The following is a 14924-nucleotide window of genomic DNA, read 5'->3' on the forward strand; positions in this document are numbered from 1 at the left end:
GGGGAGGGAGAAAGGGGGGTCGCGCACGCGCCCCACCTGTGTGGCATTCCGAGGATGACGTTTTCAATGCCCATCTCACTGGATTTGTCAATGATGGTCTTGAGGGCAGGAATCATCACCTCACAGCCCTCCAGGCCAAAGCGCTTCTCTGAGGACCACTTCCGGGCCAGGAAATCTTCAAACCTGCTTGGGGAAGGCAGAAGGGGCTGGGCCTGCGGGGGCGGGGGCTGCAGGCTGCTCGGGAAGGTCACACGGCCAGACGCCCAGGATGGAGAAGCTGCTCCCCTCTGCACAGCCTCGGACCTGCCAGGCGCTCGAGCGAAGAGCTCCAGGTGAAGGTGCGGGCAAGGCCAGGCCCCTCCAGCTTCACCGAAGGCTCGCGCACCCATGACCCTTCCAAGCGATCATCCTCTCCGAGGTATGCCTTTGCTCCCCAGCGCCCGCCCACTGCCCCCCTGCACGCTCTGGAAAGGACCCTGTCCACAACGTCCATGGACCCCCAGGCTGCGGAATTCGCAGCTCAGCGCACCCATCCACAGGTGGCTGCCTTTGCACCCCACCGCCCTGTCCACCGGCTGGGAGGTGCTGCTACCCTCACTGCAGGGGCAGGGCTTGGCGCCCCCTCCACCCTCGCTCGGTCTGCAGTCTTTGCAGCCCCCACCCCTGCCCTGTCCCGAGGCGGCTTCTCCCCCAACCTGCCCAAGCGCCCGATCCCAGGGCTCGCCCGAAAGGGCTACTCGCCTCTGCCCTGGCCAGGCCCCCTCCTCAGGTTGCAGCCCGCCCGGGCGTCTCCCCGTGGCCCCTCTGGCAGGGGGCGTCCGAGGGGCAAGGCTGACCTCATGGAGCGCACCAGGCGTGCCAGCAGCGTCCGCTTCTCCTCGCTGGAGAAGCGCATCACCCCAGGACTCTCGAACTTCTGCCGGATCCACTGGCACTGCTCCACGTCGTTGATGAACATGAACTCCAGGCCGATGTGCTGGCAGTAGGTGCTCTGGGGCGAGCGGGGAACAGGCGGGGACTCGGAGAGGAGCCGGGGGGCGGGGCCCCTCCTCTGGAACAGAAGTGGCAGCACCCTGCCCGGCATCCCGCCCCTGCCTCCTCCTCGCGGGAGCTCTGAGGTGCCCCGTCCACCTCCCCAGCTCACCTCCAGGCGCCGAATGATCTCCCGCAGGGAGAGGGTGCTTTCAGAGCCCCCGATGAAGGTGGTCGTGGGCAGCTGGAACTCCTTATCCAGGTCAGCTTCTCGCAGGTCGTAGAAAGCTGGGGAGGCACACCGGGCAGCAGAGAGCAGGAGGCAGTGAGATGGGCCCATGGGAAGCAGCCCCCTATTCCCCAAATGGCCTTCCCCACCCCCCACTCCCTACCCCCCACTTCCCATCCCCACACCCCCTCCACGCCCTGCCAGGAAGCTCAAGAACCGCGGGCCAGCAGGGAAGAGCGGGCACGAGTCAAGGCCCAGCTCTGCAGCCAGCAGCTGTGGGTGTGGGTGAGGTGCTCAGCGCCTGCAGAAGGGCTCACCAGCTGGGAAGGTGGAGAGATGCCCACCCTCTCCAGGACCAGGCAGCGGACATGGCAAGGTCAGGAAGGAAGCCTTGCAGGCCAGGCTAGGGCCCTGGGCGCCACAGGCACCTGCTCATTGCAGGGCACGCGTGCACCAGCTCGTGGGCGTGGCAGGGCCGGGGGAAGGAGATGCCTCTCACCCAGCTTGTCGATGGTTGTGATCAAGTCGGACGGCACGAAGGAGTCCAGGTCTGCATCCAGAATGCCCAGGGGGTCGAGCTGGGCCACATGGTGGCCCCGGATCTGGCAGGAAGGGAAGGGCAGTTGGGGCTGGGACCCAGCCACACAGAGGGAAGGGCCAGAACTGCGCCCCCAGCCCCTCGCTTGTGCTTGAGAATTGCGCAGGTCCACATCTCCAGTGCCCGTCACCACACCCCTTCCTCTGAGGCCCCTGCCGCCACCGCTAGGGTGGCTGGAACTCAACGCAGTTTCAAAGTGCAGCACGCAGCTGGCAAAAACATGAAAGGACCTATATGCAAAAGCATTCACTGCAGGACTCTTAGTAATCACAGGACTCTAGAAACTTGACAAATATCCATCAGTAGGGGACTGCCTGGGGAGTATTATAGAGCTGTTAAAAAGGAGGGCGAGAAAGCCCTATCTGCTACTATGGGGCAGTCTCTACCAATTATTGTTAAGCAAAAAAACAAAGATTAGAAAAGTATGCCTCGCCAACTACCCATTATCTAATAAAGGGAAGATATAAATAAATATATGCATTTTGCATATATTTGGATACATACAAATAAATATATGCATTAGACAAAATGACCATAAAAGAAGAAAAATGATTATCTAAGGTAGGAAACAGAGATACAGATACAGAGGCTAGAATTTTTAGAATATATCTTGCTTTGAAGATTGACCTTTGGGACCTTGTATATGTTTTACATATTTATAAAGCAAAATTAAATTTAAAACCTTGGAAAGTAAAAATGAAACAAATAAATAAACATATTCATGCTATGCCCTAATTACCCAGAGAGGAACTGTTTGTTCCAATTGGCTAATGGAGTTTTCTGTAAGGACAAAACAAACTGGAGGGGGAAATAAATCATGAACTCTTTTCTATTACCAAATTAGCAGCCATCGTGTTAGAATTGTCCTTCCAAGGCTGTGGCTGTGGGTGTGAGATAATTAGATAAGGAATTATATTTGTGTCTTTGAGAACCTCTTTAAAAGGAGATCATGATGTAAGATTGATGAGGGCAAGGCGAAACCCTGATCCTGAATTTGAAGTTATCTAGAAGCATCACTATAAACCCATGAGGTACGGTATCTCTTTAAAAATACGTATTTCCTGGCTCCCAGAAAGGCCTAGAAGTAATGACTTAACCAATAGCCATGAACACTCCTAGTGCCCAGACTAGGGTCTCAAAATGCCATTTCCTAGTAAAAGGAACCAGGGATCCCTGGAGAACTGGCCGGTTCCAGGGCTGGGCAGAAAATGCACAAGTTGAGCCTGGACCATCTTACCATACCAGCTATCAAGGGAGTGTGCAAACACTGCCACGGCTGTGAGTAAAGAACAGATTTTGAACACCCATCATGATAAAATCTATACCAACAGACTGAAACGCATCAAAAATATGTAAATCCATGCATTCATATGATACTAAAAAAAGAAGAACCTTCATTGATCAGCTTTGAAGGATGCTAAGGAACCAGCCCTAATTGTGAAAATCAGTAAATAAAAGGGAAACTCCAGCACTGATCCTGCCCTTTCTTATACAGTTTGTACCTCAGGATAAACCAAGAGGGAAGGTACTCTTGATAGGAGTCTTTCGGTAATAAATAGTTAGAATATCACTGTTTTTGCAAATCCTCATGAAAGAACGGATCTAGGAAATAATCATCCATGGCTGCTATCTGAGGAAGTACCCATCACCCTCCATGACTTTGAAAATATAATCAAACATGAATCTGATCAAGGCTCCAGATCTAACCACCAATTTAGAGAAATTACAAGGGAACAAAGGAACAATTTTAATGATACCACAAGGACACAGTCAGCAAAATCCAGACAGAGGAAAATTCACCAAGACAAACAGCCTGGTTTCTTCCACAACCACAAAGGCAAGGAAGGAATCAAAAAGAAATAGAGAGGAACTGAGGGTGAAGGGCCACGTCAGCCAAGCACACCTGGGAATTGCTTTGGATCCTAAGTCAAACAAGCAGCAGAAAGAAATCCTAAGACAAACAGGCAAATGAGAATGCCCACTAAATACCTGATGATACTGAGATGAGCGATAGTCTTTCTAGGGGTGCCAGTGCTATCCCACCACGTTTTCTAAGGAGGCCTTCTCTCTACAAATTCATCCTGAAACATTCAGTGAATGGAATGATGCAAAGCCTGGGATTGGCTTCCAATAACGCGGCAGCGGCGGGGAGGGAGTACATAGAGAGGAACAGGACTGTCCATGAACTGAGAGGCATGGGGCGGCCCGACGCTACTGTTCTTCTTTTGATAGGTTTGAAAATGTTCACAAAAAATACATTTGCTTGTTGTCGCTGTTTCCACACAGCGTGCAGGTGAGTCCACCCAGGCCTCTTCTCCCCATGTCCTGGCGCGGGGGTGCCCCCACAACAGACAGGCTGGCGCCCACAGACCCCTTCACTTCCACCTTTGGTAGGTTTTTATCAGGCAAATGCAGAGTGATATGCCAGAATCCAGAGACCACCCTGCTGCAAGGACTTTGTAGAGCTTGGTTTTGGCGAGTTAAAGAAAACAAGAGGATCCCCAAGAGCCCGGAGCTGTGCGGCATTCAGAATGTGACTGCCCTGAACATGACAGCCTCCTGTTCCTCGTCCTTCCTTTTCACACTCAATGGCTGGGTCACTCGGTCATCCGAGAACACCCCAGGCACAGCTAGCCTGCTGATCGCAAGCAGGCGGTCCGCAGTCGAACGTGGCCTCAGGCCAGCCGGCGTGCCCATCCACTCGCTTTCCTTCTTCTATAACGTGCCCAAGGAACGTGGTGGCCAGGCCCCACAGAGCACGGTTCCTTCCAAGGGAAGACACCATTTCCACTTGCCAATGCCCCCTTCCCCTTCCCCGCAAGCTCCTGCAGCCTCCCACTCGGTCCCGGCCAAGGGGCCAGGATCGCTCTGCCCTTAGGAAGTCCCTTCTTCCACTGATTCCCAGAGAGAACCTTCAGGATTACACCTGCTATGGAGTGAACCCCCAGAGCAGCCTCGGATCAGGCCTGTTGGGTCAAGGTCAAGAACACGGAGCCTCTGTCTCTAGAATAGAGCAGCCTGGGACAGCTGCTTACTGCACCTGCCTTTCATCCTGTGAACACTAACTCAACACCTGCTGTGCATCAGTCCCTGGGCTCTTGGAATGTCCAGTCTAGAGGAGAGAAGAGATGTCAAGTAGAGTCAATCTATCCAACTATCATTCAAGATTTACTGGAATTGACCACTTACTAAGTACTGTTAGTTACTTGGGGCACTGTGGTATGCAAGGTAGAGCCCCTGCTCTCCAAGAACCAACATTGCAAGAGAGAACACAACCAAGGCCATCAGTGCACACAAGACCATCAGTGCACACAGAAGTGCCAGGGGAGCAGGAAGTGCCATCTCTGCATGGCAAAGTGACCAAGACAGCCAGGGGAGTGGGACAGCCAGGGGCGAGGGCTCCCTACCATGGCCCTTGAGCTGAGACCCCTCCCCTCCACCCCTGGCCAGGGGCCATCCGTTCTCCCCACCCACTCATGGGTGGCCCTGCACACCTGGTAGGCCCGGATCAGGGACTGCACGGCCAGGTGGTCCTCCACCAGCTTGCTGGTCGTGTTCCGGCTGGAGACTGCCGGCGAGGACAGCGGCTGGGCCACGCCGGAAGAGGCTTCCTCGCTGGCTTTCCGGAAAAAGCTGTCCCAGGACTGGGCAGGGGCAGAAGCAAAAACACAGCCAGGTCAGGACCTGGGAAGAGTTGGGGGGCTGGGGCAGGCTGAGCCTCAGGGGCCTCCCAGCCCCTTCCTGCTACCCTGAGAGAAGACTCCTCTCCACCCTCCTGGGCCCCGTCCTCCAGGCCCCAGATTTCCCCAGGGCCCAGCTTGAGGGCAGAAAAGGGGCTATAAATCGTGCCCTCGGGTTCAGGGTGGAGGGAGCTCTAACCCCGGGGGACGTTCGTGGAGGGCAATTTGGCAGGCAGGTCGTCAACATTTTAAATACACTGGCAATTCCAACTGCTAGAAACTTCCATTGCTAGAAATGGAAATTTTACAGATGTACATGTATGTGTGCCTACATGTATGTATGTGGGTATTCCCTGTAGGCCTAATTATAAAAACAGAAATCTAAAGACCTCAGTAGTCATGGATAGAAAATTGGTTAAAGAAATGATTGTACATTTAGAATCTGGAAGATTAAATAAGCTGGTACAACCTCTGTTGAAAGCACTTTGGCAATCCCTATCTAAATTATTGGGAACAGATGTAGCTCAAGCAGTTGAGCGCCCACCTCCCACACAGGGGGTCCTGGGTTCAGTTCCCAGTGCCTCCTGAAAAAACAAACAGCAAACACAGTGAATGGACACAGAGAGCAGACAACCGGGGGGGGGGGGGGCGCAGGGGGAAGGAGGGGGGAGAAATAAATAAATGTTTTAAAAAAACACTTTAATGGATGAGGACTTGCTTCTTATAGATGAGCAAGGAAAGTGGTTTCTTGAGATGGGATCTACTCCTGAAGAGGCTGTGAACATTGTTGCAATGATAAAGGATTTAGAAGGTACATAATTTAGCTGATAAAGGTGTGGTAGGGTTTGAGAGGACTGACTACAATTTGGAAAGTTCTACTGTGGGTAAAATGCTATCAAACAGCATTGCATGGTACAGAGAAATGTTTTGAGAAAGGAAGTCAATTGATAGGGCAAACTTGATTGCTGCTTATTTTAACCAGTTGTCACAGCCACCCCAACCTTCAGCAACTACCACTCTGACCAATCAGCAGCCGTGAGCACCAGGCAAGACCCTCCGTCAGCACAAACTTGGCTCGCTGAGTGCTCAGAGGGTGGTTAGCATTTTTTGGCAATAAGATACTTTTAAAATAAGGTATGTACATTGCTTTTTTAGACATAATGCTACTATCTACATTTTAATAGGCTACAGTACAGTATAAACATAACTTTTACATGCACTGGGAAACTAAAAAATTCGTGTGACTCATTTGGCTGTGATATTTGCTTTATTGCAGTTGTCTGGAATTGAACCTGCAGTATCTCTGAGTTTTGCCTGTACTGTAATTATTGTCATAAATCAGATGACAGGGTCTTTTTCTATATTCTCTATTTTGTTCCATTGGTGTATTTAACTATACTTGAACCCGAATCACACTGCCTTAATTAGTATCATGTCTTAATAGATTTTGATGTCTGTTAGCACAAATCCTGCAGATTTGTTCATCTTCAAGAATTGCCTTGGATACCCTTTAGAACTTATCAATTTAGGGGCAGTGTTGGAAATTCTTTGGGACCAGGCTGTTTTGGGATTTTGCAGGGCAGGAGGTGTCTGGACATCGATTTGGTGGGAAGCTAACATGGAGTTGAAGAATGTCAACCACCACACCATGGAGCCTAGAGTGCCTACAACTGAAAGGAGGATTGCATCCAGCATCCATGTGGAATCTAAGCTCCCTCTTGACATAGATGTGGAAGGGACACAACCAAGCCAAGGTCCACAGGAAGGAGGAATACAGTAAGGATTAGAGTGGACTTAATGATATTCTATTCATGAACTATTGTGGTTAATAATCGAGAAAATGTGGCATTGGTGTGGAAAAAGTGGCCATGATGGCTGCTGGGTGCGGGGAATGGGAGGAAGAGATGAGATGTGGAGGCATTTTCGGGACTTGGAGTTGTCCTGGGTGGTGCTCCAGGGACAATTGCCGGACATTGTATGTCCTCCCATGGCCCACTGAATGGAATGTGGGAGAGTGAGGGCTATGGTGTGGACCACAGGCCATGGGGTGCAGCGATGCCCAGAGAGGTACTCACCAGAAGCAATGGATGTGTCATGATGATGGGGGAGAGTGTTACTGTGAGGGGAGTGGTGGGGTGGAAGCGGTAGGGGTGAATAGGGACCTCATATTTTTTTAATATAATATTTTTTAAAAAATGAATAAATTGAGTAGAATTTGGAAAAAAAAGAAAAGGTAGTGAATAAAAACATAAGAAACCTCAGCAAAGAAAAGGAAAATATCGGCGGTGGACTTGGCCCAGTGGTTAGGGCATCCGCCTACCACATGGGAGGTCCGCAGTTCAAACCCGGGGCCTCCTTGACCCGTGTGGAGCTGGCCCATGCGCAGTGCTGGTGCGCGCAAGGAGTGCCCTGCCACGCATAGGGGAGCCCCATGCACAGGGGGTGCGCCCCATAAAGAGAGCTGCCCAGTGCGAAAGAGAGTACAGCCTGCCCAGGAATGGTGCCTCCCACACGGAGAGCTGACACAGCAAGATGACGCAACAAAGAGAAACACAGATTCCTGTGCCGCTGACAACAACAGGAGCGGACAAAGAGGACGCAGCAAATAGACACAGAGAACAGACAGTCGGGGTGGGGGGGAAGGAGAGAGAAATAAATAAATAAATAAATAATCTTTAAAAAAAAGAAAAGGAAAATATAAAACTGAAATAAGTTTCAGTACTGAAAGAATTCATTATCTGTAATAAACATTCACTGGATAGTTTTAAGAGAATAATGAGACGGGTGAAGAGTCAGTGAACTTAAAAATAAATAAATAAATAAAAATAAATAACTAAAAAAAAAAAAGAACTTATCAATTTAAAAGTACTACTATAATTTTTATTTTAGGATTACCCTAAATATATAGAACAAAACATGGATGTAGCAGTTTAATATTGATGAATTCCAAAAAGAAATATTGGATTTTGTTTGTAATCTGATCTGTAACTGGGCATGACTGATTTACGATTAGGGTGTTGAGTGTGGGTGGGGACTCACAGATAAAAGGCATGACAAAGGACAGAGTTGAGGGTTTCTGATGTTGGAGTTTTGATGTTGGAGTTTGATGCTGAGGACTTAAGCTGGAGCCTTGGGAAGTTAGCACACAGAGGAAGAGAATCCTGTACCAGGAAGGAAGGAACCTTGAACCCAGAGAAAAGCAAGCCCCAAGAATGTAGGAACCCAGGAAGCCTGAACCCTCGCAGACGTTGGTAGCCATCTTGCTCCAAATAGACTTTGGTGAGGGAAGTAACTTGTGCTTTATGGCCTGGTATCTGTAAGCTCCTATCCCAAATAAATACCCTTTATAAAATAAAAAATAAAAAAAAAACCCCACAAACAACAAGCAAAAAAAAAAAACAACAACAAGCAAAACAAATGAGAAAACCAACTCAGGGTTGCTGGTATGCCTCAGTGTTTGAGCACTGACTTCCCACATACAAGGTCCTGGGTTCATTCCCTGGCCCCTTACAGAAAAAAATATATATATACGCAGAATACTCTTTGACCCAACAATTCCACTTTTGTGAATTTACCCTACAGGTTAGCTGCATACATGCAAGTCTGTTCATAATAGCCAGAGAGTGGAAACAAACCCAATGTCCACCAGTGGGGATGAGTTAAATAAATTATGGCACATCCCAGGATGGGATAATAGGAAGCTGGAAAAAAAAATAATGAAGCTCTCTATGCACTGATGCAGAAAAATCTAAGTGATAAAAGCAAGGAGCAAAACAGTGGGTTACATGTTACTTTTGTGTAAAAGAGAGAGATCCGGAGATAATTTGTAATCAAGCTGACATAAAGATATTCTCTGAGAGGACATAGAAAACCTAAGAGTAAGTGGGGAGAGGACTGGACAGTTAGGGGGAGGGTTGGGAAGGAGACATTTTACTGTGTAATTCTTCATTCTCTTTAGTTAGGGATCATGAAACATGAAACATGAGAGCGACAGGCTTTCCTCACCCACGTGGGGACAAACACGTAACCAGGACCTGAGCGGCCCAGACACCTGCCCCAGGTCACATGGCAGGCGGGGTGCATCTCCCTGCACCCCCGCCACACCCAGATCCGCGTGTTTCCCTCCCGCGCAGTGGGTGGGAGCGGGGTGCCCACCTGGTGGACGCTCTGGGGGTTTTCCAGCCAGGCAAAGTACATCTCCTCCATGTAGCTGGAGCCTTCCCCTCGGCCGCGTGGGAAGGCGGCCGGTGGCCCGGAGGACTTGCTGCGCCAGCCGAGCCCCTGGACATCCTGGAGGGCCAGGATCCTTGCCACCTGGGCCCCAAGCCGGGAGGCCAGCAGCCTCAGCTGGCTCATTCTGCACCCGGGGACAAACCTGGGCATTAGAGACAGAGCAGGAGGCGACGGCGCTGGCAGCCATTCCTCTGTGCATCTGGCATTTACTGTTCACACTGGGAGGGTGGCGCTGGGCTGGGCATGGCTCACCAGCTGCAGGAGGTAACTCAAGAAACGCCACCAGTATATACTGAGCTTCCCTGAGCCCCCGCCGCCCCACCCTGTGCCCCTCCCTCTCTGTCCGGGAAGCCTGATGCAGAGGTACCTGCCACTCAGATCCTGTTTCAGGGGGGCAGCCCACCTAGAGACACAGAAGACCACCAGGCCAGGTCCTGGAGCCCTGGGTATGTGCAGCCAGTGCCCCAAGGAGTGGGCCGCACAGCCCATCACCCTGGAAAGACTGACACAGGGGAGTCCTGCAGGGGCTGGATGTGGTGCAAGGTTAAGAAAAAGCCAGGAGAGAAGGGTCTGGCCGGGCAAAGGTGTGGGGCGTGAGTGATGATGGAAAGAATGTTTGGGCTAGTGTTTGCCCCAGTCGACATCCAGGATTTTAGGAAACAGAAAGGACTTTTGAAAAGTCATCTTGCCCAGACTCCCACAAAGCAGTAAAGACTCCCTCCTTCATTTAAAGTGGCACCCAGGGGTGGGGATCCATGCCCCTCTCCCCAGGTCTTGGGACCACCAACTCTTCAAAGACCAGCTTGTGTTCACTCTTCCTCCAGGAAACCCTCCTTGTGGCCCTCTGAGACCTCAGGCTTGTCATTAAAGGCAAGTGGCACAAGTAGTGAGGGCTGAGGGGCCAGAAAGCCCTGGGTTAAGCCAAGGCTCTCCGCCGGCCAGCTGAGCCACTTGCTGAATCTCCTGAGGCCAGTTTCCACCCCCTGAGAATGGGGACAGTGACCCCTGCCTGGTGGCTATTGAGGGGGGCCAGTGAGTCAGGCTCGGGAAGCACAGCTGGACCACGGGGCATTTTCAACAAGCCAGGCAGCGTGACTACAAGTAAAGATGTGGAGCCGGGCACAGGATCCCGGGCAAGAGATCCGCGTTCAAATCCCAGCCCTGCTGCTTCTCAGCCCTGTGGTCTTGCCCAGGTCACCCGCCTCGTTTCTCAGTGGAGGCTCCGGACCCCCCTCCCGGGGCCAGCATGAGACCTGCAGGAGGCAGCTTCTATAAAGTGCTGGTGGCTCTGAGAGCCCGTGACACTGCTGGGTGTCCAGTCACTGAGACCAAAGTGGCCAGTTACTCCCTCTGACTTCACAGTGGAGAGGACCGAGGCTCAGAGAAGGAAAGCGTGTATGACTGCCCAGCCAGCTCCCGGCAGGTGAGGAATCGGGGCCTGGAGCTCATCTCGCACTTCCCCCAGGGACCATTCCTGAATTATGGGCTAGAGTTCCACCACCCTCTTCCCAGCCTGGAGAGCCCTCCCCCCAGCCTCCCTGCCCAGCTGGGTGGGGGATGACAGGGCCTACTGACACCGCTACTGCCCCAGATCCCCACCACCTATTCCTATGTGGGGCATGTGCAAAATGCCCCCCCCCCAACCCCGTGACCATGAGCTCTGCAGAGGCAACACCTCCTCCTCTGCCCCAGCCCAGCCCTCCTGCTCAGAGCACCCACACGGTAAGCAAAATCAAGGTTGTGCAGCTAGGACGTCCCCGCCCCACTCCACACAGCTCAGTCCCCAGGAAATGTGACGCTGGCACAATTGGCTGCCAGGTCCTGCCTGCGCCCGGCCCAGAGTCCAGGTACCTGCCAGGCTGCTCAGGCAGCAGGCCCCACCCCCAGCTGCGCACCCCAGGCCCCAGGCCAGGAGCAGCAGGCCGTACCGTCCACTAGGGGTCGGGCCAGGGGCAGGGCGGGCACAGGCCTCCTAGCCTGCCGCCTCCGTCCCTCCCTCCTAACTCACCTGAGCAGGGGGCAGGGTAGACAGACTTCTCAGGGCACCAGCAGCAGGTCTGAACAGAGGAGAATTTTAAGAAGCAAAATGCAATCCCACTGCAGGAAGGGAGGAGGTGGTTCAGCGAGCCTGAGCCCCAGGCACCCCCTTCTATGGACTCAGCCCCCAAGTCTCAGGCTGCCTGCCCACCCCCACCAGGATATGGTGCCAGGCCCCATAGCCCAGGGCCCTTTGGGGCTGGCTCACTCTGGGGCAAATCCCCTGCTCTGCCTCTGACCATCCCCGAGGTCTGGGCGATTGCAGGGCTGAGGTGGCCCAGCTGGCCCCCGGCACAGCAGCCACTGGCCTGGGGCACCCAATCACGAATCTAAGCAGCAAGCCAGGAAGCTGTACTATCCCATTCTACAGCCAAAGAAACTGAGCTGGAAACCAAGCGTGAACCATGGGGGTAAGAAAAATAAAAGCAAACAGTGAGGAAGCACTGAGTGTGGGGCAGACCCTTGTGTTCATTTAACCCTCTTGTCAACCCCACCTTATAAGCAGGGAAACTGAGGCACAGAGAGGCTAAGAAATGTGCCCCAGCTCCCAGATTTGTGTGATGGAGCTGTGCGTGATTCCAGAGCCTGTGCCTCCTTGCTGCAGGGTCAAGATCTAAACACAGATTTCTCTTGACTGCACTTTTCACCGGACTCTACAGCACCCCCTGCAATGGGACAGTTAAGGCTGGGGCAGGGACAAAGCCTGGCCAGGTCCGGTCAAGCCTGATGCAGGAACACTGTGTTTGCAAACAGTGAACAGAGTGGACTTCACCCGACCTGGCAGGAGGGCGGGCAGCCAACCACCCCCCCCCCATCCTGGCAGGGGCCCCGAGAATCCAGGAGCTCTGGTAGAGCTGGAGCGGGGCAGACCTCAGAATCCTGAGCCAGGGCCCCAGCCAGCTCTGCCAGGCCCTGGCCCACGCAGGCCCAGCCAGCAGGCAAGTGGAGATCCAGAGGCCGCCTGCCCTGCACGCCCAGCAGGCCCCCAGGAGAGCTGCTTGGAGCAGCTCCGGGGTCTCCTTTCTAGGGACAAGGCCATACATCGCCACCCCCCCCCCCACCCCCCCAGAAACACAACAGCTGCAGGGCATCCCTGGTCCTGAGGCCTCCCAGACACATGTTCACGGCTCAGGTGAGGATGCCCTGAAATTTAGAGATCAGTGAACAGAAACGGGGAGAGGGGAAGGGCCCTCCCCAAGAGTGGAAGTCTGCGCCAGGGCAGCAGCGCCAGTGCTGGCACTGCAGGCGTCCTGGGGCTGCATTCTGAGAACGGGGTGGGTCTCCCTCAGGCACAAACCCCCAGTTTAATTTGCTGAACCCAGCAGAAGGTCCTGGAAGCAGGCTGGGGGGCAGGGTGGGAAAGGGCAGGGGTGTGCCTGAAAAAGCCCAGAGCCTGCACAGGTACGGGGTTCGATTGGCCTGTTCCGAGATGCCACTGGCTGGATGAGGCGGCCTGCAAGGGCCAGTTTGGGCGGAGGGGCGTCAGGATGGGGGCCCACGGGGTCCAGCTGATGCTCAATGCAGCCTTAGGGGGTTACCCTACTCTCTCCATCTCCGTTGGGGTGGGAGAAGCACCTCCCACGCTGGCTGCATCCTCGGGCCAGTGCCTGCTTCTCGGTGGGCCTCAGTTTCTTCGTCTATAGGGGGGCCCGGGCCCCGCCCCCAAGAGGTCCCCAGACTTCTCGGAAGCCGCCTGCGCGCCAGCCGGGAGGAGCACACAGCGGCTGGACCCCCCCATCCCCAGCGCGGCTCTCCACAGCGCCCAGCGAAACGCCGGCGGGGGGCGGAGAGCCGCAGCGCCCTCCCAGACCGGGGAAACCGGCGTCGGCGGCTGTCGTCTTCGGGTGACGCCTGAAGGCCCACCTTGGGCGCAAGAAACTGTTCTCGCCGGGTAGGACGCGCGCTCAAGGGCGGCGGGTCCCCGGGGAGACCGAGGCCGGCCAAGGGCGGAGCAAGGTCACTCTCCCGCCCCTTCCCCGCGGCAGGCCCGGCTCAGCACCTGCCGCCAGCGGGACCGCGGAGGAGGAGCGGGGAGGAGCGGGGAGGAGCGGGGAGGGCCCGGCCCCCTGGGCGGTGGCGAGGGCAGGGGGCGCAGGGACCCGCGGAGGAGCCGCCGCGCTCACCGGGCCGGGCGGGTGTCCCGCAGGCGGCAGGTCGGAGGGCTGCGCGGAGGGGGTGCGCAGCGCGCAGCGCCTTTTACCTGGGTCACGTGACGCGGAGGCCGCCGCCCGCGAGCGCGCGCCCCGGAGTCTCCGCGCGCGGTGGCGTCACCGGCCCCGCCCCGCCCCCGGCCGGCGCTGTCCGCGGTGCTGACGGCCCCGCGCGGCCCGGCCTGCAAGAGGGAGGGTCCCGGGGACCGCGCGGCGGGGCCCAGCCCGGGTGGCCGAGAAGACAGCAGAAAATAAGCATCCGCCTGTGGGCAGGGGCTCACCTGGGCGCACCATGGGCTCACCTGTAAAACCCGGGTGCTGTTAAAAGTCCCCCTGTGTTACTTCTGTTTTGAAGAAAAGATAAATTCATGCGTGGAAAGAGCTTAACACAAAACCTGAGACACCCGACACCTTAACAAACATTCCTTATTGTTATTGATGTTGCTATTTTTATAATCATAGATAAATCCAATGATAATTTCTCAGTTCCCCTCTGGACTCATAGGAATCCAACCCGCTTGCTCTCTCCCTTCTCCTCGGAATTTTCTTTATCTGGCTTGCGCTAGGACACACCCTCCTGCTGGCCTCCTCCCTGATTCCTCTGTTCAGTTTCTCTTCATTTCCAACCTCCTAACAATGCTGGATGACCTGGAGCTCAGTCCTTGCTTGTTGGAGATTTGGGCCCAAAGGGTATCGGGAATGAAAGAAAGAGAAAGAAAGAGAGAGCGCGCTAGGATCAGGGGGTCTGTGAGTAGAGACTCCTCAGACAACTTTATTGTTTACAATGGGCCCTATATATACTCCAGTCTGCGTGAGAACAAGCACCAGCATGCAGTTAACTATCAGCATTACTCATAGTCTAAGGAATTAAAAAAACTTATCTCAAGGTACAAAGTCTAAGTGTTCTATTTACTACAAAATGTTGTCTGCTCATCTTTTCTTTCAGCCTTCAAGAGCTTCATCCTATTTGCTGGGAACTCTTAATTACCACATTCCTTAAGTTGCAAGCATAGCCGTGGAAACAG

The 14924-nt window shown here is 53.9% G+C and overlaps 1 protein-coding gene across 9 annotated transcripts in view; it reads right to left on the reverse strand.

The window, feature by feature from the left end:
- Positions 1 to 14037, reverse strand: part of OGDHL (oxoglutarate dehydrogenase L) — a 29153-nt gene extending 15116 nt beyond the window's left edge. The window contains exons 1-8 of one of the 9 annotated variants that reach the window (XM_058299148.2): positions 13950 to 14037; positions 11721 to 11769; positions 9635 to 9836; positions 5294 to 5443; positions 1701 to 1803; positions 1145 to 1260; positions 837 to 991; positions 37 to 183 (exon numbers count right to left, since the gene is read on the reverse strand). In XM_058299148.2, coding sequence (XP_058155131.1) covers positions 37 to 183; positions 837 to 991; positions 1145 to 1260; positions 1701 to 1803; positions 5294 to 5443; positions 9635 to 9835 — 872 coding nt within the window. In that variant the 5' untranslated portion in view covers position 9836; positions 11721 to 11769; positions 13950 to 14037. Of the gene's footprint in view, positions 1 to 36; positions 184 to 836; positions 992 to 1144; positions 1261 to 1700; positions 1804 to 5293; positions 5444 to 9634; positions 9855 to 11720; positions 11810 to 13872 lie in introns of all 9 variants that reach the window. The other 8 variants (XM_058299145.1, XM_058299146.1, XM_058299141.1 and 5 more) reach the window with 8 other exon arrangements.
- Positions 14038 to 14924: the final 887 nt, after the last annotated feature.

This window comes from Dasypus novemcinctus, chromosome 6 (genome assembly GCF_030445035.2).
Source record: "Dasypus novemcinctus isolate mDasNov1 chromosome 6, mDasNov1.1.hap2, whole genome shotgun sequence".
Classification (NCBI taxonomy): Eukaryota; Metazoa; Chordata; class Mammalia; order Cingulata; family Dasypodidae; genus Dasypus; species Dasypus novemcinctus.